A 23,752-nucleotide genomic window follows, 5' to 3' on the forward strand; every position below is an offset into this window, starting at 1 on the left:
GATAAAATATAGCCTATGAAACTAACAAATAACGTGGCTCTTTATTGGTAAAAGAATTTTCAAAATCATTAGATTACCCCCTACAATACTTTAAGTCTTTACAAAAATAGTATAGGTAAGTGATTAGGCACATTTTTTATTGTCATATCGTTTAAATATGACCAATATTCTTTCCAATTGGTCCGAAAGGCTGTGTTACGAGTAGGTGTGGGATAGACAAATATTCCAGCGAGCGGGGATCGACCCCATGACCGAACATGATCAAACCACCACCTATCGCTGATGAGTCTGGTCCCAGCGACCTGGGTGGCCTGCTTTTCAAGTTTCAGAAGCGAGCTCGATTGGCTGGAGTGACTCCAATGGGGACCAGCACCTAACGGACCTACAGCCAACCTTAGTGGCCAAGTGCTGAAAGAAGAAAAATAAAAAGAGTTCACCCCCTTAACGGAGGCTTAGACCAATCACCATAGAACGTGCCTCGCTAGACGTTACCCTTTTGTCAAAAGTATACTCGTAAGATCACGATCTAACGTGTAACGAACTTCGTCTATAAAATTGACATTAATTTTTTTTTTTTTTTTTTTTTTAATTTATTTTGTACCAATATTAGTAACACACAAAAGTAAAAAGAAAAACAGTGGACAAGGAAACACTTATCTCTATAAGAGATCTCTGCCAGTGACCCTTGGCAGTGGGAGAGATATTAAACAAAAAAAAAATGGATAGGTACAACAGAAAAAAAGTGAGGAAACATATTATACTTTATACATAAATAATAAAAGTAAATAATATTAAATACATTAAAAATAACACTAATAAATAAATTAAAATAAATATATAAATTATAACAGAACATATCAATACTATATATAAATAATAACTAAATAAATACATATATACATACATACATACATATAATATAACGATCTATGATAATAAAGAAAGATAATGTTCATGAAGTCGATGTTTGAAGGTATCAACTGATGGGTTTTTTTTGAAAATGCTATCTGGAGTTCCACAGACGCGCTGCAATAACTGAAAAAGATTTAGCACAAAAAACGGTGTTATAGGGAGGCACAGATAGAGATTTTAATTTTACACACGAACGCACCGGTCTTAGACGGCGTGGGGATTCGCGGAAGAGCTCCCGCATGTAGGAAGGAGAAGAGGTATTTAAGATTTTGAACAGCGTCGTGAGTATATGAATATTCCGGCGATGACGAATAGGGAGCCACTTCAGTTTATTACGGAAATAAGAAATACGGTCGAATTTGCGCAATCCGTATATAAATCGGATGCACAAATTCTGAAGTCGATCGAGTTTGTCGAGTAGCTCCTCTGTCGCATCTAAATAACAAACGTCAGCGTAGTCAAGAATAGGAAGGAGAAGGGATTGGGCAAGTAAGATTTTAGTACGTAAAGGAAGAAAATTTTGCAAACGCTTAAGGGAATGAAGCGAAAAATGGATCCGCCTACTAACCTCATTTATGTGGCCAGACCACGATAAGTTACAGTCAATTTTCAGCCCAAGATTTTTTGCTGTATTTGACAAGGGTATTGGTGTGCTGTCATATACTATAGGAGATAAATTTTTAAAATCAATACGACTCCGTAATTGTCGACCTCCTACAATCATGGCCTGTGACTTTCCAGGATTTACAAGTAGGCCATGTGCATCAGCCCATTTCTTCACATTTTCCAAATCCACATTAACAATATCCACTGCCGAAACAAGATCCGTGACAGAAGCATGCCTATATAGTTGCAAGTCGTCTGCATAGAGGTGATAGTGAGAGGATATTACTTTGGTGATTTCATTTATAAAAATGGAGAATAAGAGAGGAGACAGGACTCCACCTTGGCACCTTTTTTTTTTTAATTAAACGTATGTGTATTCAAATTTATAGCTGTGTGTAGTTTATGGACACAGGATATATTTATTGGTTTTAAATATTTTCGATGTGTGAAATCGTCTCCCTCGAAAAACGACAGATTTTTTTTTGTTGAATTAGAGTGCGACACAAGTCCGAAGGATTGGTCTGAGCCTAGAGGCCTACTACTGCTAACAGTGGTAAGACGGACTCTTCTTCTTTTTCTTCTTTCTTTCTCTTCTTCTTCTCAATAGCTCAGTGAAGCTATTGAAGCTTTTGAATATTGGTGAAAAAGAGATGTCTTACCTATTCAAAGTAATAAGGGCGATGCTCAACAGAGAGACGCCAACGTTCCCGTATCGCAGGAACGGCACCATCTTGCAGAGCGCGCCGCCATGTGACCACGTGCGGGTCCAGAAGCCCGATATGGCGAACGGAAGCACCACAGCACAGAACAGAAAGTCTGCTATGCATAGACTGAAATAGAAAATTACAATACAATTTACAAATTGTGTATTTTGTATAGTCATAACGAAGCTAACACTTTGAATATCATTTACCCAAATATCAGGCTCCTAACTTTTCCAGAATCTGAGATCCAGAACCATTTGTAACCACCAAATTACATATTGCACACTCTTAAATAAAAGCGAAGCTTGACCGGCTTCGCTAATTTTTTATAAGATAATGCTTGTTTCATAAAATGTTAGGTACTATAAATCCCGAAAGTTATTTACTTGTAAATGAACGATAGATAAAAAATGTTTCACCATTGAATAGATGATTTTTTTTCTTATAAGTTGCTTTCTCAAAAGTATGTATTATCTATACTTATAATAAATCTGTAGAGAGGTCAATTCTGTACATGAAATATATTTCCAAAATAACTATCAGGGGGTGATTAGTGATCGATACTGATGCCAAAAATGCAATCAGTAAAATTTTTGTCTGTCTGTCTGTCTGTCTGTCTGTCTGTCTGTCTGTCTGTCTGTCTGTCTGTCTGTCTGTCTGTCTGTCTGTATGTTCTTTATAGAAACAAAAACTACTGGACGGATTTTAACGAAACTTGGTACAATTATTCTACATACTCCTGGGCAGGTTATAGTATACTTTTCATTACGCTACGATTAATAGGAGCAGAGCAGTGAAGAGAAATGTTGAGAAAACGGGAGAAGTTACTCAATTTTTTAAGCTTCCGTCGCGTGTACAGCCTTAATGGTTAAAGCCACATAGAAATCATGTATGACGGAAATGTTCTCCTTAAAATTATCTATAAAAACACAATAGCATATATATGTCTATCTTTTATGGTTGACTCACCATAACACGTGTAACTCCCGATAGCTTAGCAGTTCGGAGCTCTCTAATTATATTTGTCTACTCTTATGTTTATAACACTCATCACTCATCCCTAATATCACTCATCTATACTTATAATAAATCTGTAGAGAGGTCAATTCTGTACATGAAATATATTTCCAAAATAACTATCAGGGGGTGATTAGTGGTAGATACTGATGCCAAAAATGCAATCAGATAAATTTTTGTCTGTCTGTCTGTCTGTCTGTATGTTCTTTATAGAATCAAAAACTACTCAACGGATTTTAACAAAACTTGGTACAATTATTTTTCATACTCCTGGGCAGGTTATAGTATACTTTTCATCACGCTACAATTAATAGGAGCAGAGCAGTGAAGGGAAATGTTGAGAAAACGGGAGAAGATACTCCATTTTTTAAGCTTCCGTCGCCGTCGCGTGGTAGGGTAGGGTTAGGGTAGGGTTAGGGTAGTGGTAGGGTAAGGATAGGGCAGGGGTAGGGTAGGGGTAGGTTAGGGGTAGGATAGGGGTAGGGTAGTAATAGGGTTTCACGCGGACGAAGTCCCGGGCGTCCGCTAGTCCATAATAAATAAACAATTTACCTTCTCATAATATCGTTGTAAGGCGCAGAATGATGAGCTTATTATCAGAATATTGCTTTTCAGTGAGAAGAAACTATAAAGGTTGAATTTATGAAAAGATAATATTATTATACTAGCGGACGCCCGCGACTTCGTCCGTGTAAAATTGAGCTTTTTGCAAATCTCGCGAGAACTATGGACTTTTTCGGGATAAAAAGCAGTATATATAGAGGAGGAGGAATGCCAAAGAAGAGATGGTTGGAATGTGTGAAAGAGGACATGTGTTTTACACTGGCGTTTCATTTCATTTCATTTCAATGGAGTAGATGATAAGTTGACGAATGATGGAAGCAAATGGAATAGATTGACATATTTTGCTGATCCCACTTAAATGGTATAAGGTAATGACAAGGATATGATTAAAAAGTACCCTATATAATGTTGCTTAATAGCCTCTTCTATCTTTCAGTGAAAGTCCCACAAAAATTGGTTTAGCCATTCCGTAGATTAGCTCTGACTAACAACTTCAGATAGTTTTGAGTGAAAATTCTTTCACTGTAGGAAAGCTATAAGCCCCAGTGGTATAGGCATATTATTCTCGTATAGGTATTTTATTCTCGTATTTCTACGTTGACGGGTACTAGGCAAGTGTAACCGCGCGACACCTGCTTGTCTTAAATAAATTTAATCTCACTGAAAACGTGAATTTGTGAGCGTACGAAGATTTATTTGCTTTGCACATATAAATACTAACCTTATAATAAATGCAGCGGCCACGTTCCGCACTTTGGGGCACTTGAGAAGGGCGACCACCGTGAGCAGGTTGCCGAACAGCCCTATGACCATGATCACACCGGTCACGATCGCTGCGAACGTGAGCAGAGTCGTTGAGAACCTGGGAACGTTACGTTTAGTTTATATTAGCTGACCTAGTGAACTTTGTGCTATCTACTAAAATAAACATTACCATAAGTTACCAATAGCTTGAAAAATCTAACAATTCATTCAATTCAATACATTTATTTTGCTGAGAACACATACAATGTAATGTATTCAGCCATTTCTGGCATACAACAATTTAAATTACAAATACAATATTATTGACAAAAAATATAAAAATTAAATAAAAAGTTAAAAATTACAATCTGTGCAGGTACGAGTACTTATGTCAAATAATAATAATTAATAATATAAAAGAACAGTCCACGTCTCGCGTTTATTTGTGTGAGCCCTGACAGCCCAGTGGATATGACCTCTGCCGCCGATTCCGGAGGGTGTGTGTGGGTTTTAAATCCGATCCTTGCACCTCCAACTGTTCAGTTGTGTGCATTTTAAGAAATTAAATATTACGTTTCTCTAACGGTGCAGGAAAAACATCGTGTGGAAACCTGCACACCAGAGAATTTTCTTAATTCTCTGCGTGTGTGAAGTCTGCCAATCCGCTTTGGGCTAGCGTGGTGGACTATTGGCCTAGCCCTTCTCATTCTGAGAGGAGACTCGAGTTCAGCAGTGAGCTATGGGTTGATAATGATGATGATGATGAAACCATGCTCTATTCTATTCCTAATTATTTGAAGTTTAAGAAAAAAACACTTGGTTTCGGTCGTTATCGTGACCATATAGGAGCCACACAAAAAGATTAAGTATATGGTGTTGTAAGGGGAATCTACTGAACCGATTTTCACTTTTATCCATAGAAAACTATATCTTCAACGAGTAGCATAGGCTATATTTAATATTTTATCGCCATATTACCACGAGAACGAGAACTACGCGGGTGAATCCTCGGTGCCTAAAAGCTACAAGAATTATAATTCCACTTTGGCTAAACCGTAGCCTAGACTTGTAGATAGAAAGGAAATTAGATGTTTAAATGAAAACTGTGATAAAGCTAGAGAAATGCAGTCTCTGTATTAAGAGAAAGATTTTATAGTACAAATGTGTACTTTTCAAGTGAAATAAGACAGTTTTATAACAAGATTTCGTATTCAAAATTCCATTTGAATATGAATAACATTTTATATTCATTAAAACCAAGGTCTGGAAATAGGTACGTATCACATTTTGTATGCAGTCTGTAGGAATTACTGAGATTTTATAACTTTACTAAAAATTCTAAAACTAAATGTATTATATCTATATATTGTTGATTCGCGTTGATTTTTTTTATTATTCTTTTATTATAAGTTAGTCCTTGACGACAATCTCACCTGATGGTAAGTAATGATGCAATCTAAGATGGTAGCGGGCTAACTTGTTAGGAGGAGCATGAAAATCCACACCCCTTTCGGTTTCTACACGACATCGTACCGGAACGCTAAATCGCTTGGCGGTACGTCTTTTCCGATAACTAGCCGCGGCCGAAGCTTCCCACCAGCCAGACAAGCAGGCTAAATCACTATCATTGATGGTAAGTGGAATATCATCAATTATAAACAGAACCCCTGTGAGAGAGCCGTGATAGCACTATGGATATGACCTCTGTCTTCGATTTGGAGGGCGTAAGTTCGAATCCGGTCAGGGACAAGCATCTCCAACCTTAAGAAATTAATTAAATTCTCAAACGCTCAAGGAAAAACATCGTGAAGAAACTTGCATACCTGAGAATTTTCTTATTCTCTACGTGTGTGGAGTCTGCCAATCCGCACTGGTGGACTACTAGCCTAACCCCTCTCATTCTGAGAGGAGACCCGTGCTCAACAGTCAGCCGAAAATGGGTTGTTAATGATGATGATAATATATATACACAGCAACATTTCGCAAAGAACTCGTCCAGTGCTGCCTTATTTCCATCAACCTGAGGAGTAGGTTTCAAGATTCTTGAGCCTGTACCTCGGCAACTATGTCCTTCAGACCAGAATACACTGCTTGTTGGTATAAATAAGTGTTACGAGTTCCTTTAAACCTACTCCCAAGGTCACAAGTCCTGGGAACTGCTCGAGATGTTTCCTCTACCACAAAATGATGGTACAATCACTGTCGTTGCTACCCATTACGTAATAAAAGCTTATTTTTGAATATGCTTGACTTGGGGAGTAAGCTGACGAATGCGTTACAAAAACTGTGATTGAGCGAAGCGAACGGAGGTTGAGAAGGAGAACTAAAGAAGTTTTACTTTAGTTCGATAAAAATATGCATATAAAAATTACTGACCATTCAAATAAACGATTCATAATAGCTCTCAGATTGTTTTGTGGTCACAAAAGGAAATTTTTAAATGAAAGCGCAAAGCAGGAAACCTTTTTATTTCGCGGGATATTTATAGGCATCTGGTATATTATTCTAAAGCCTCAATACAAGTAATTTAATACTCATTCAATTCAAATAATACGGTCTTTACGAATATTTTGTTATTATAAGCTTTTAATGTTTATTTTTATACATCAATGGCGAGAAGCCTTCTCAATAAAATACGCCTTATGAACCTTACAAAAGGTCGTCGTCATCAACCCATATTCGGCTCACTGCTGAGCTCGAGTCTCCTCTCAGAATGAGAGGGGTTAGGCCAATAGTCCACCACGCTGGCCCAATGCGGATTGGCAGACTTCACACACGCAGAGAATTAAGATAATTCTCTGGTATGCAGGTTTCCTCACGATGTTTTCCTTCACCGATTGAGACACGTGATATTTAATTTCTTAAAATGCACACAACTGAAAAGTTGGAAGTGCATGTCCCGACCGGATTCGAACCCACACTCTCCGGAATCAGAGGCAGAGGTCATATCCACTGGGCTATCACGGCTATATTGTTACAAAAGGTAGTCGGTGCTATTTTTAACCGATTTACAAAAACGATGAAAGACAAACGAGGACCTCAAATGAAAATGAAGGAGGGTTATGTTTTAAGGGTATTGTAACACTAACACTAGGAACACTTAAAAAATAATTAAGTTAATAGAATTAAGTTAATTATCACTAGACTCCTATTAAAGTTGTAAACGAGCAAATAAGGATTTTCTGTAAGCAAAATTTGTCGGCCTCCGTGGCGCAGTGGTATGCGCGGTGGATTTACAAGACGGAGGTCCTGGGTTCGATCCCCGGCTGGGCAGATTGAGATTTTCTTAATTTGTCCAGGTCTGGTTGGTGGGAGGCTTCGGCCGTGGCTTACCACCCTACCGGCAAAGGCGTACCGCCAAGCGATTTAGCGTTCCGGTACGATGCCGTGTAGAAACCGAAAGGGGTGTGGATTTTCATCCTCTTCCTAACAAGTTAGCCCGCTCCCATCTTAGACTGCATCATCACTTACCATCAGGTGAGATTGTAGTCAAGGGCTAACTTGTAAAGAATAAAAAAAAAAAATCACACTAATATTATAAAGGCGAAAGTTTGTGTGAAAGAGTGTAAGTGTGTATGTTTGTTCCTCTTTTGCTCTGCGCCTACTGAAGCGATTTGGCTGAAATATGGAATGGAAATAGATTTCACTCTGGATTAACACATAGGCTACTTTTTATCCTGGAAAAATCCATGGTTCCCGTGAGATTCGTGAAAAACTGAATTCCACGCAGACGAAGTCACGGGCGTCCGCTAGTAAATAGATATATTATTATTTTTAATTTCGCCATATATGTGTGTACGAATTCTTTTTAAAAGGAAAAAATTGGATGTTTAATCAATATAAAGTTCACAGAAAACTACTTGAACTTGAACTAACGGGTTTTTGTTATTTAAATTGATTTACTTTCTTTCATTTATTTAATAGCGGAAGCCCGCGACTTCGTCCACGTTAAATTTAGTTTTCTCAAATCCCTCGGGATCTATGAATTTTTCCGGGATGAAAAGCCTATGTGTTAATCCAGAGTAAAATCTATTTCTATTCCAAATTTTAACCAAATCAGTTTAGGTTATAGTTGCGGCGTTAAAGAGTAACAAACATCCACACAAACTTTCACGTTTATAGTATTAGTAGTATTTACACCAATTTATCTAAGTCGATTTTCATTTTTACTGTGTTAAAAGAACTCTTTTTTTACTTACATTTGGTAAAGGAGATAATTAACTATCTTTAAATAGTTAGTATTAATTACGGAATTTTTAAGCATATTATTAATCTACTTTTAACGAAATGTTTACTAAGGCTAGTAACCTCGCCTCCCTTTTAATATAAATTATATTTAATAACTAATTTCTTGAGTAAAAAGTTCGTTGTTCTAAAAGAACAAAGTGATATTAATAAGAAAATAATTGTTTACGTTTTCTGTTGTAAAATTAAACGTAGCGAATTTAATTAATAGGGGCCTCTAGAATTGTACAAAGGCTATGGCCGGATGCCTTTTGTATCGTGAGTTTTATAGTGGTACGAGAGCTGGCGGACAAACTGTTCCGAGTGTATAGTTACAATATGTAGACTTTATAATACGAATATAACTCCTCTGGTCTAGTGGTTATTATGTGGCTTCGCATCATGATGTCCTAGGTTCGTCTCCTGGGTCGGGTTTTTTTATAATTTTTTTTGGTAGATTTTAACATTTAAAAATGTAAGTACTTTTGGTCGGTCCCGATAGTGATTGTTACATAGTCAAAACATTATCACCCTAACCCGCCATCCCGCATTGAAGCGGCCTGGTGGGTATAGAACATAATTCTATATCTCCTATCCTATAAGAATTTAAATCAGGATCATTTATTTGCAAGAAACATTAAATTTATTTGTTCTTATGTATTAGGTAACATTTAACAATGTTTTACCATTAATAGGTAAACAAATGTTTAATTAATAAAATTAAATTATATAAGTTAAAATTAAATAACATTAAGTTTAAAAGAAATATAATTACAATTATTTTTGAAGTATCAGCAAAGTACTCTTCTATGGAGTAGTTACATTTTTGTATTATAAGGAGGGAGGCCTGGCGCAGCGCAGCTGGCTTATATTCACTATTTTGGTCTTTACTCTCAACCTAATAAAATAAACATCAAATCAATTGAGAAATGTTATCTACCTACTGTATAATATCCATCAGGAAGCACCGGATGACATTTGTTACATAGAATGTCAATTTGTATATGTCAACTACCATACGTTAAAGATTGTGAATTAGTTTGTTGGTGACCTTTTAAAATTGACTGATAATGATGATGAACCAAAGTAAATGGGAACGTAAAAGCTTGTTACACTTTCCCGTCTATTTACTCCATTGATAATAATTATTATAATATTTTACAAACAAGTTCCGGGTAAAGAAAAAATATTTACATACAGCTTAGTGGTTAAACGTTGCTTTATTGTTCGATAAAAAAAAGAAAATAATATTAATTCCAAAGATTTTCTTAAAATCCATTCCTGTTTTACAAGAAAATTCGATCCATAGGCTCTTAGCCTAAATGTTACATGAAAATAACCAAGTTTTGAAGTGTCACAGCCATTGTGGAATTACTTCAAGAGAATTAAATTGAATAGGTATGAAGGTACATTGAATTTTAATAACAATTTTAAAAGTCATTGATGAAATATGAGTGCCATTTTGTGGTAATGGGGCTGTAAGAGAAGTGGTTATTAGTTTTAATCGTTTTTAAGTGTGAAAGGTTTCAAATACACTTGCATTTACGTGATGTTGGTATGGGGTAAGGGCATCTTAATTTGTTGATCTTTCGGGTATTTAACTTCACAGCGATGTAAAATTAAATGGATTTTCGAAGAAGATATATGGCCCATGTCTTCTACAAAAGTCGTGGCGATTGATTCAGCGAGTTCAAAACGCTTGTGCTCGTTTTTGTTTCACCGTCCCGCCCAGATCACACATCACCCCATTTTTAATTGATAATAAAATATTAAATATGAAACATAGGTATCAGCTATTAGTAGGCACTCTTTTGTTTGGTGTTGTCAAAACTAAAGAACCTCCATATTTATACAGTAAGCTAGCTTGGCGGGAACCTAGCTATGGTAAGAGGTCTAAAGTACCACCTTTAATAATGCCACAGCACAGGTCTGCAGCATTTCGTGGCAGTTTTAAATATCTTGCCACAAAATGTTGGAACAACATCCCCCCACCTATTCGGGAGGTAAAATCTAAATTTACTTTTAAGAAAATTTTTCGATTGTATTTGTTAGATTGCCAAAAAGCAAACTGTGGCAATTATTAATTATTAATTAATAATAAACAATAAATTCTATATATTTTTTTCCTTTTTTTTTAAATTTTTCTTTTCTTTTGTGTTTGCTAGCTATTGAGATTAAATTTTTTTTTGTTCTTCTGAGATTACGCTACTGTATTTTTAAACTGTATTTTGTTTTATTTTATTAGTTATATAATTATTTTGTGTTCTGTTCTTCCCTCCTCAGGGTCTGACAGAATACCAGCGTTGTGGGTACCTACTGATGTACTCACAACAAATTTTAGCTGAGTCAGGTCCATTTTTTTGGCACAACATATTTTCTATATATATATGTATTACTTTTAAGTTATTATTACGATGTAAATGTATTAGTTTTAAGTTATTATGTAGTTATGTGTTGTGTTAACAAATAAATGATTTCTATTCTATTCTATTCTATTCTATATTTTATAGGCCATAGTTGCAGCGCATTAGGCTTCATTCTTCAAACAATATACTAGGCCTGGGTCTTGTAAATACAGGGTGATGATAATGATGAGGTTTTATTTTATAAATCGATGTTATGGAACTGTTCTATCTTAAGTGAGAATCAAAATATTTCTTTACATATTATACTTAATAAAAAAAAAACTTTTTATCAAACTTGAGCCTCACTTATTTTTTAATCAGTGGGGCAAAATAAATTATGGTATTTTTCGATGATTTTCAACTCATAACTAAATTATTACTGGACTATGATCATCAGCCCCCGCATTCTGTAAATTTACAGCTATGTGACATCGTTGGTTTCCATGGAAACTTCGTTTATCGGTCGATATGGGCTAAAATAATGATTCTTTTTCCTGGGGAATATTAAATACTTACTTAGATAGTTCACTTTGTTGTACGTTTCCATTCTGCTCAGTGAAATTGAAAATGTCTGCATCCGCCATTTTGAATATCTGTAACAATACAAAATAAGTTGTATTAAGGTTTTAGCACAAATTTTAGCTCATCGATCTCTACGTTTTACACTAATCATATAATAGAAGACCCGTTAGACATAATATGAGAAATCATCAAACCCAGACAACTTAGTTCCAAGCTTTTGAAAAAACAAACAGACAGACAAAAATTTTACCAAAGGCTTATACAGGATGCTCGGGACTATTTCCCATAATTCTAAGGTCTTAATCTTTAACAAAAATTTATTCAAGGAACATGAATATTTGAAATACTTTGTATGAAAACATAAAACCTTTTTTTTAGTTACTAAAATATTAGTTATGCCACAGAACAGAGATCGCTAAAAGCTAACGCTTTTAGCAATAGAAGTAGCATAGGGGCGTGGCCCGCTTACACCCGGGTGTGCGGAGCTTCGCAAGCCTATCTGCGCATGTACTAGCAGTCTTGTTTCGTTGACTGACACGTTATGTCCTGCGGTTGTCAAATTTGGTAATTTAAAATAATTAAAAACGATTAGAAAAATGCTGTATTGTGTCGTTTTGGAATACAAAAATGATAGCCGCCACAATCATTTATCAAATTATGGTGTTTCGTACCATCGTTAAGACGTATTTTATTATATTTTCATTAAAATATGAAAAAATAATTTTACTCAAAGTCACAAACTAAAATGAACTTTACAGGAATAGTACTAAAGTTTACTTTATTTTAATACAAGTTCGATTTTCTCGAAGATTCTGTTTACACTAGTGGGCATACATTTGCTACGTCAACAACAACAACAAAACTATCATAAATCAAAAATATACAAAAATGATTTTATTGCAATAATTCTTCTATTCCTAATTAAATGAATTATATATCAATATTAATAATCCTTGTTATTTTATATTTAACGAAAACACCCATTGATTTTGCATAAAAATTACAACAAGAAATTGTAACCATTTGAATTTTGAATTTTTATTGTTAACGTGCGAAATATAATCTAAACTGCTATATTCTGAGCTGCGTGTTGTCAGTCAAACATTAATCACAAAATAATCGGTGTTACTTTTTAATTATATACAATTTATATTATTTAAAAACTGGTTGTTAGGCATATAAAATGTACCTAAACGAACATTTTCTTTCAAACAATTCTAAGGTCAAAATAAACGTAAGAGACAGAGTGTTCGTTTTGCCTTTAGGTTCTTTAATATTTTTCAATAAATTTCTCTCTTTAGTCAGTCCCTCATGACTGACAATCGGTACTACCTTGGTGAGTCATCTTTCGATAAACAATGCTCCTCCATCGAGTACGGATACAGGCCATCTAGATGGCACTATAAAAGGTGTGGGCACCTGTTTCTACCGACCATCGGATTGGTGATCTACCTCGTGGCCGTTTTCCTCCTAAATACCACCACGTTTCCACTGTTATGACAGAGCTGTGAATTAATAAAAAAAAGACAGAAATGTAAGCGTCGAATCAGTAAAAATTAAATTACGTGTACGTGTACACTACCGCAGTATAAAATAAATAAATAAAAAAACACAAGCGACGAAGGGGAATGTTTATTGATTTGAGACAGTGAAACAAGATTAATACGATTATTTTATTGTCTGAAATCAACAAATATACGATTATTTTATTGATTTCAAAGCCAAAGGTTTCAATTGAAAAGCAGCATATTTCATGCTTTTAATATCTCCTCTAGCATTCAGTTTATCAGAAAACTGCAAAACATTTTAAAAATATGATTCCAATGTATATATTATATTATGCTTTATATAAAATAAGAGAAAAAATAGACCAAAAAATAGTTTTTATTTTTCTTGTTTTAGTTCTCCTGAAAAAAGTGTAATTTTGATTTATGTTGGTTTTGAATTTAAGCAGCTGCCATATGTCATTTGGCTATTCAATTAGGGATGTCGATAATAATATATCGATATTTTATATCTACTACTATTATATTATGATGACACGATAATGATGAAATTTTTGAAAAATTATTTTAGGAATCTGGAGAGGAAAAAAAATTAATCGAGGCGACTAGGAAGCAAAATTTGTTTTATGCAAAACCGCATTGTAATTTGTTCCAAACATTTTACGCAGTCAGACACGTTAATGTAAAGTGGAAACAGAAGATATTTAGTAGTCACGGCAGTGCCAAACAAAAAGATTTTTTTTTGTAAAAGTCGTATTCGTGTCTTTTAGGATACAAATAAAATGACGTACTTAAAGTGAACGTCAAGTCTGAGTATTTGTAATTGACCTATTGACTACTAACGGGTTGGAAAATAATCTACTGGTAACATGAAAGTCATTATAGTTAAATAGGAAATAATTGAGATATTTTCTGCAAAAACCGACGAATTAAAAAAATATATACTATCGTGTTTTTTATATATTTAGGAACTATTTTTACTTCTATGCAGAAAAGAGTGAATCTTTTCGTTGAAATATTTAGGATTTATGTTTACGAAATACTTAAAGCAGCTGGTCACGTGTTTCTCAAAACTTAAACAAACAAATTTCGACATTGCAATAATGTGACATTGTGGTGTTTTTCTGATGATATCTAAAGTTGTCAGATAGGCATAACAATACTTGCAGTTTGGTCTATTTTGTATTGGCAAATATTGTACAGTACATACTGAAAAAAATATAAAAAATCTTCTTCTGGAAATAAATATCGTTGGAAAAGGATAGTCATGTAAAAGATATGACGATATTGTACTAACTCGTGTTTTATTTTTTATTATTTGTTTTTATATCACTTTCATTTGTTAGTCAAATTGTCCTGAGAAATTTGTGAAACATTGTTTAACATTGTTTAACATTGTGAAACATTGTTTAACATCCAAATGTATCACTCCGAAACTACTTAATAAAATCAAATGAAACTTAGCACAATTTAAGCAAATAGTACGAAGAAGGTGATAGATTCCTCATGTTGCGAATATAAAAATAGAAAGGGTGAAATCGGGTTATCCCCTATTTGTTAAGGTTTTGTGGAAAGTACTTGATTTTTCAAGTACACAAGTCATGGACTTGTGTTTGACCTTCTTTGTTGTGTAAACTCGAATCGTGCAAAGTTTCAGTTTTGAATTAATGTTTTTTCAGAGTGGTACATTAAAAAAAATGCTTGTTTTTTACTATCTTGTGTGTGTTTCTTCATATATTTAAAATTTTTGATTGACCTATGTTGTTTTTCTTAGTTTTATAAAATTCAAATTTTTTTTAAACAACAGACGTTCGTTTTATTTACTGCGAGTAACGAGACTGTCGATGTTTAAGACTATCGTTATTTCACATCCCTAGACAACGTTAATAAACCAAAGTTAGGATCATATTGAATCTTATTTATAAGGTAATAAAGCTTATATATAGAGACAACTAGTGACGAGTAGCGGTACTACAGATTTCATTCATGAATTTTCATTCAAGAATTTTCATTTGTTCTGAGACAACAGTAATAAATAATTTTCAACTCTAAAATAAGGGTAATTTATTTCTTTTTTCACTAAATATTAAACAGCCAATTAAGTGAAGAGTTTATCAGTGTGATAAGTATTATTACACTATAAATGTGTTTGTAAGGCCACGCCCCCGGGTACGCTGGTTTCAATACAAAGAATTGGCACTTTATAAATCTAGTTACTTCTTATATCTGTGAGTTATGCAGTTCGATTTTTATGAGTGGTCTCGTCAACCTCGAAGTTATGGGAAATTTTACCCAGCAGATGATTAGACGTTACAAAATTAAATGTTTGTATGATAGCGTGTTTATTTATAGATAGTCACGTATTATTAAAAAAATTTAAAATTCATTTATTTCAAGTAGCCTCAGTTTACAAAGCACTTTTGGATACCTCAGTTGACTATTTATAAAGATTCTACCACCGAGCGCCGATTCGGAAGACTGGTTCTGCTGAGAAGAAACCGGCCAGAAACTCAACAGTTGCTCTTTAAAAAAAATCATACAATATTATAATTTTTTTTTTATTTATTCTTGACAAGTTAGCCCTTGACTACAATCTCACCTGATGGTAAGTGATGATGCAGTCTAATGAAAAAAAGCGGGCTAATTTGTTATGAGAAGGATGAATATCCACACTCCTTTCGGTTTCTACACGACATAGTACCGGAACGCTAAATCGCTTGGCGGTACGTATTTGCCGATAGGGTGGTAACTAGCCACGGCCGAAGCCTCCCACCAGCCAGACCTGGACCAATTAAAATAATCTCAATCTGCCCAGCCGGGGATCGAACCCAGGACCTCCGTTTTGTAAATCCACCGCGCATACCACTGCGCCACGGAGGCCGTCAAAAATTTACAATTGATAAATTAAAATTATTAAAAATTAAAATTATTATACAAACATTATATTAAAATTTTAAAACGGACGATTCTATTATGAATGAAGCACACTTATTACTCGTAATACAAGAGCACTTTGAGTCAATCCTAATTTGTGGAGGTTACAACAAATTGTCCTCGTAACCTCAAGATGATGTAACCGGCAGATGGAAGATACAGTATTAAGATGAATTCGGAATTACGTTCATCAAAAGCTAAAGTTTCAATTAGGTATAATCAAAGATTTTATAATAGAGATATGTCACTAGCGCGTCAAAACTGAGATGAACAAATAGGACTGTCCTTATTTCAATGCGTCGCATAGTAAACAACCTTAGTTAATTTAACAAATACTTAAATATTGTATATAGTGTCGAGTTGTGTGTTCAGGAAGTGTAAAAACGCTACGAGCATATAATTGGAGTGGAGTCGCTAAATTCTGATCACTTTTTGCGGTGAATTGGCGGCACGTAACATGTCTAGATGTAGTGTTTGGGTATATATACACAGGTAGTGGGACAAAGCAGCCAGTCCATAGCCAGTTTATCTCTGGCATCGAGAGGAGGCGGACATGCGCTGCTGGCCAATGTAGTGGTGAGACAGTGACTTACTGCTATTACAGTAAGGACAAGGAACCTTACAAGCTTTATGTTTTCTGTGTCTATAGTATAAAATGTCGTTAGGTTTAATAAGAAGGGAGGACCTGTAGTACCATTCAAATGGGCTGATAATTATGAAAAAAAAAAAGATAATTTTAATTAAAAAAAAATTATTACACTACACCCTCTAAGTAAACAGATTATTACAGCTACGAAAATAAATTGATTAAAAATAACACCTTTTTTATTCTTTAACCTTTGATTACAATCTCACTTGATGCTAAGTAATGATGCAATCTAAGATGGACGTGGGCTAACTTGTTAGGAGGAGGATGATTTTCATACTCCATCAGTATCCGTTTTCGGTTACTACACGACATCGTACCGGAACGCTAAATCGCTTGGCAGTACGTCTTTGCCGGTAGGGTGGTAACTCCCACCAGACTTGGACCAATTGAGAAAGCCTCACTTAGCCCATACGGGGATCGAACTCAGGACCTTCGTCTTGTAAACCTACGTCATGACCACATACATGCAAAATCGCATGCCACTGCGCCACTGAAGCCGTAAGGAGCATACCAAAGAATAGATATAATATCTAAGGATTTAACGAACAAGTCTACCTATTTTTCACTACCAAGCTTTATTTGGAGAACAATAGTTGATGCCCACTTGAGGTGTACCGTTACAATTGTGACGCATACAAGTACGATGCAAGTTACGACATATTGCTGTCCGCCATTTTCTTACAGGAAGTTTGATTGTGCCAAATATCTTAAAGTATGAGGTCATACGCTTAGAAAAACATTACGATTAGGTGACTAACACCTAAACCGTACATCGACTAGTGACTAACACCTAAACCGTACATCGACTAGTGACTAACACCTAAACCGTACATCGACTAGTGACTAACACCTAAACCGTACATCGACTAGTGACTAACGCCTAAACCGTACATCGACTAGTGACTAACACCTAAACCGTACATCGACTAGTGACTAACACCTAAACCGTACATCGACTAGTGACTAACACCGAAACCGTACATCGACTAGTGACTAACACCTAAACCGTACATCGACTAGTGACTAACACCTAAACCGTACATCGACTAGTGACTAACACCTAAACCGTACATCGACTAGTGACTAACACCTAAACCGTACATCGACTAGTGACTAACACCTAAACCGTACATCGACTTGACTAACACCTAAACCGTACATCGACTAGTGACTAACACCTAAAATTACAGAACCCTACACTGCGTGGTCCGACACGAACTTGGCCGGTTTTTTACCTGACTGCAAAAAGGGTTATGTTTTTTGCGCGTATCTTGTAGGCGGATGACTCTGTGCGAGCAGGTAAAGCAGTCGGGTATTTTATTATTTTATTTATTTATTTTAATCTTTACAAGTTAGCCCTTGACTACAATCACACTTGATGGTAAGTGATGATGCAATCTAAGATGGAAGCGGGCTAACTTGTTAGGAGGAGGATGAAAATCCAAACCCCTTTCGGTTTCTACACCGCATCGTACCGGAATTTTAATTTTTTTAACAATTTACATCGATCGTACAGTACCTGTTTACACGCGGCTTATTATTATAACGATTTACCATTAATCGTTACGTCAACTCAATATTGACGGCGGAAATTACGCCGAGCGTAACAAATGAATGAGTTGCACGCTATTTGCATATCTATGAATACGGAATTGACGATAATTAAGAGGTTAATTAGAGTATTCACATCAATGAAAGTGATACAGAAAAGTGATAGTCCGAAAAGCAACACGCACTTTCTTGAACCTTTCATGGTACGAGTATGTCTTAGTAAGTTATGATATACTACGTGATATGGTACGTTACTAAGTACTACCACAAAATACATATGTGTACTGTACTAGCAACAGATTTCAATACAATAAAGGTCGTAGCTCATTAGAGCCACCCGGGACGCAAGCCGCACCGCCTCGCCTCAAGTGGTTAGTATTCTTCGTATGGGCATGCGCTCACTACATCAACTCCGTACCATCACCGGATCGCCTCGCTCGCGAAGTGTCCACGCACAGACTGCGACTGGACCACTCGGTGGTAGAGCTAGGTGATTCAAAACATCAGTTTCGTTTTTCATAGATTTTTCGTTTTTGCGATTAATGTTAGATCATTGTTATAGTATTATCAATAAGTAACGTAATTTGGAAAAATAACGTACGTTATTTCCTTGAAATAATTTTTTTTTAACTTAATTGATACACTCTTACAGTGGATCTCTGTTACAGTTTGGGAATTCGACACTCAGCGGGTGAACGATCCCCTGGGGGTGCCCCCGCATGGTCTGTGAATTCCACTGTTATTGATGCCACTCCCTGGCTCCACTGAATCGTGTAGCCTACACAATGCAAGTCAATGGCCAGCCAAATAATAAGCTGAGCTATTCCAATTGGAACTCATTCACCAGATTACATAATAGACGGGTGTGATATGTGTTTATCAATAGCTTTGTGACATCATGCGGTGGATGCTAGAGCGTAGAAATTAGGGTCTGACCGATACTGGTTTTCTGGCTTAAACCAAAACCGAAACCGAATATTCGGCCGTGGCTTCAGTTTCGGCCGAATATTCGGTTTCGGTGGTCAAGTACAAAATTCCTTAAAATACTGAAGTTTAGTGTATTTTACACATTCTTTTGCCCCATACCCATCATTCGCCAAAGTTAGGCGAGCGTGCAGTACTACTTCCGAAATCAGTTTTAGTTTCGGCAAAAGTTTCGGCCTTTTTGACCGAAACCAAAACTGCCGCCGAAACTTGATTTTTGGCCGAACTCGCCCGAAATCTAAACCGAATTTTCGGTCGGACACTAAACATTAAATCGCGTACTGTGAGCTATTGTCATGTCAAAAAATTCAAGCAAGAAGGTGAAGCTGAACGAAGGGGCAATGGAACGAGTCTTCTGGGGTAGCCACATTTAAAAACTTGAGTCTTGAAAAATATTTGCTATGTTAATTGGTGGAATGTTACCAATTTAACCTTTACTGATGTGAACCAAGCTAGAACCCAGAGCCGTAATTTTTTTTTTAAATATTTCATAAAAAAAAGAGGTAAAGTTTATGGTATTGATAATAATCTCTAAAAAATGAGGATAATCTCTGAATCTACTGAATCGATTTTGAAAATTCTTTAACCACTAAAAAGTCACGTTATTTGCGAGTGCCATAGGCTACATTTTATCCCCGTATTTTCACGGGAACACAAACTGGAAGGAAGGCTATAGGCTATATATTATCCCCGTGTTCCTACGGGAATGGGAATCACGCGGGTGAAACCGTGGTGCGTCGGCTAGTATTTCATACATTATCAGATCATCCTGGTAATCTGTTTTGCTTAGGCATTGTATAGAATACCTGAATTATACAGATTGCAGGTAACATTTATACACAACTTGCTGACGCGGCGCGGTTTCACCCGCGTGATTCTTATTCCCGTAGGAACACGGGGATAATATATAGCCTATAGCCTTCCACGATAAATGGGCCATCTAACACTGAAAGAATTTTCCAAATCGGACCAGTAGTTCCTGAGATTAGCGCGATCAAACAAACAAACTCTTCAGCTTTATAATATTATAGATACGTAGGCACATATTAGCAAAGTGAGCTTTTTTTCCACGCGAAAAATTGTTTCAACTTAATTTTCTTTGAAATAAAAAAGTTTTATTTTCGCTAAAATGAGTTAATTTTGTTAAAAAGTAACTTTTATTACCGAATATATTTTCCTTTCCTCCTCTAGGCGGACCTTTGACTTAGTACTAAGTAGGCATTATTCCCTAGTGACTCAATTGTACGTAAAGGACGCAAATTTTACCTCCTACGTAGATTAAGTGGGAAAACTTTGTGACTTTGGGTTTAGTGCAAAGTTGGTGCGAGCCACGATTAAATTAAATTACTTTTTGTCACAACATTCAGGATTTTTTCTCTGTTTATTATAATCTATACTTATATTATAAAGCTGAAGAGCTTGTTTGATTGAACGCGCTAATCTCAGGAACTACTGGTCAGATTTGAAGAATTCTTTCAGCGTTAGATAGCCCATTTATCGAGGAAGGCTATAGGCTATATATTATCCCCGTATTCCTACGGGAACGGGAACCAAGCGGGTGAAACCGCGTGGTGTTTGCTAGTGATTCAATACGAAAAAAGAGATGTATAATATTTAATCATTGTCTGATAATAACAGATTTGTACCTCGATCCAAAACGTAAGTAACTAAATAGTTTTTAACCGACTTCAAAAAAAGTAGGAGGAGGTTCTCTATTCAAGTCTATGTTTTGTATGTCATCTTTAATAAAAGTAATTAATTTTAATATTATTTTCAATTATATTAGGTATATACGAGTATATATAAAATTTAAACATATTGATTCATACACCGAAAATATTATACAAGGACATAGGTATCTACTATGTGGACAAACGTAATAACAGCTTTATTTTTCACACTAGCTGACGCCGCGCGGTTTCACCCGCGTGGTTCCCGTTCCCGTAGGAATATGGGGATAATATATATCCTATAGCCTTCCTCGATGAATGGGCTATATAATACTGAAAGAATTTTTCAAATCGGACCAGTAATTCCTGAGATTAGCGCGTTTAATCAAACTAACAAACTCTTCAGCTTTATAAAATTAGTATAGATTCACTGGCAGATTTTGAAGCGTATCCACGCCATTTGGACTGTTGGATGTATGACGACCGCGTTATCGACTGACTAGTCGGCTGTGTAGACGGGCCACGATGCAGTTAATAACGCAGGTATCTCTTTCATTTCATGGATCATATTCATACTGTTTGCAGCAATTTATGCAAGCGGGCAAGCGTGCTTTTTATATTTTCTCTTATTTTCGAATAAAGAATAGCTTCGAGCAGTTTTCTATGTAGTGTACACAGAGTAAAGATGGCACAGAGTGAGTATTTGCAAGCATCGTGGTGAAGCCGGTGAAAGCCATAATAAACCACAAACGTCACGCGTCTTCTTAACATCCGCATAATATACAAACTTTTTTCATAATCTGTATTTCAAAATTTAACACTAAAATCAATTACCTACCGTGTGTTCCGTGCGCTCCATCTGCCTATTACTCTTAATCTGTGGTAGTGTACAATTATTTTCTTAAATTATATTTCAACTTGCTTATTGTAACTAGACGACGTATATGTTTCAACATTGTCTCTGGAACAAAATTCAGACTTGGCAAAGTACGAATACCTACTTGGACTTTTTATATATTATATTATGCATATTAACTCGGGGACCGACTTTAAACGATCCTAGACTTCATTACATTGTATTTTTATTCGTTACTGTTCTATTTGCTCAGTGTTCACGTGCTTCTGCGAGATGTTGTAATGAGAAAGTATTAAGTTTTAAATTATAATTCCGTCCGTCTTGTTATTATTGTACATAGCCACTCATGACCGTAATTCGCATTGTAATTAAAAAAAAAACTATGCTTCTATAAGTACTAATGTTATAAGGAAGTAAAGTTCGTGGTATTGAAGGGGGGTGATCTCTGGATCTACTGAATCGATTTGAAAATTTCTTTTACTATTGGAAAGTCACGTTCTTTCCGTATTTCCACGAGAACTGCGTAATTAATATTGACCCAAGTTTTTCCTATTATACGTATTTTCACGCATAGCGATTTTTGGAGTTTACTCCTTAACAATAGATTTTTCATATATAGCCCCCGGTATGAAAAAAATATGGGCAGTAAAATTCGATGAACGAATGACAGCGTTACGTTTTTGTGGGCGCACTTTTTACCGTGCCTGCCGGCCTGCTGCTCCTCAGTTGCGCACCTTTCACCTTTGAGCCGTAGGTATTGAGACGCATATAGTGTATGCTGCGGGGTAACATACACCTATTTAGACAGTCGATCTGAACGAGTAACTCCATTCGTGCGTCGGAGCTGATACACACTTTTTTTTGGTTTTGGATTGATTTATCGGATTGGATTATTCATTACCTACGGAACCTCCCTAATTAGAATCCTTAGAATTAAATTTGTGAGATATCAAACATAGAGCATCCGCAACATGAGCTCCAAGACAATTAGATCATTTATCACTTTTAACGTTCTCAATGTAGAAGATTGTTGGAACAAGAATTCACTTTCGAAACAATTTTTTACACACTTTTAATTTCTTCGGCGTAAAAAGGAAATTTCCTTACTCGTTATACTCGGTTTTAACTTTTTTACATTCTAGAACAAACCGTTCTATAATAACAGAATTTCTTGGAATAAAAACAAGGTAGAAAACCTACTTACTTATAGCTTTTCAGATTTTGTTTCGCTGTTCCTGGTTACAAAAGCTTTTGAACCTTCCATTTAATAGATATCTATACTTATATGGTATATTCGTTGGATCTTTATTTTAAGGAGTTGATTCTATTTTGGACTATGCATCCATTTTGGGCAGCCTTTGTATTTGGACTAATCATGATTTAATTTGCATTTATCTATTTATTATTTTTGACGGGTGGATTTACAAAACGGAGGTCCTGGGTTCGATCCCCGGCTGTGCATTTTGAGATTTTCTTAATTTGTCCAGGTCTGGCTGGTGGGAGGCTTCGTCCGTGGCTAGTTACCACCCTATCGGCAAAGACGTACCGCCAAGCGATTTAGCGTTCCGGTACGATGCCGTGTAGAAACCGAAAGGGGTGTGGATTTTCATTCTCCTCCTAACAAGTTAGCCCGCTTCCATCTTAGACTGCATCATCACTTACCATCAGGTGAGATTGTAGTCAAGGGTTAGCTTGTAAAGAATAAAAAAAAAGAAAAAAAACTATCCTTGCATTTTAAATAAGTATTACTTATTTTAGAACACATGTTCTTTGAACAATTTTAATAAATTTTCGGTAAAGAATATAACCTGAGTTATGGGAAATATCCTCAACACCCTGTACAAGCAAATATACACAGACACAAACTTACTTTCATACATCTCTTTTTACACGGTTCATTACCAA

General features: G+C 35.7%; 1 protein-coding gene across 3 annotated transcripts in view; it reads right to left on the bottom strand.

Annotated features, from left to right (window-relative positions):
- LOC112052502 (G-protein coupled receptor moody) overlaps positions 1-23,752 on the bottom strand; it is a 71,149-nt gene that overhangs the window by 17,886 nt on the left and 29,511 nt on the right. For all 3 annotated transcript variants that reach the window (XM_024091608.2, XM_024091609.2, XM_024091611.2), the window contains 3 exons: positions 11,693-11,769; positions 4,525-4,665; positions 2,178-2,348 (listed from right to left, as the gene is read on the bottom strand). In XM_024091608.2, the coding sequence (XP_023947376.2) occupies positions 2,178-2,348; positions 4,525-4,665; positions 11,693-11,760 (380 nt within the window). In that variant the 5' untranslated portion in view covers positions 11,761-11,769. The remainder of the gene's footprint in view (positions 1-2,177; positions 2,349-4,524; positions 4,666-11,692; positions 11,770-23,752) is intronic.

The sequence above is a fragment of the Bicyclus anynana genome, chromosome 16 (assembly GCF_947172395.1).
Source record: "Bicyclus anynana chromosome 16, ilBicAnyn1.1, whole genome shotgun sequence".
NCBI classification, from domain to species: Eukaryota; Metazoa; Arthropoda; class Insecta; order Lepidoptera; family Nymphalidae; genus Bicyclus; species Bicyclus anynana.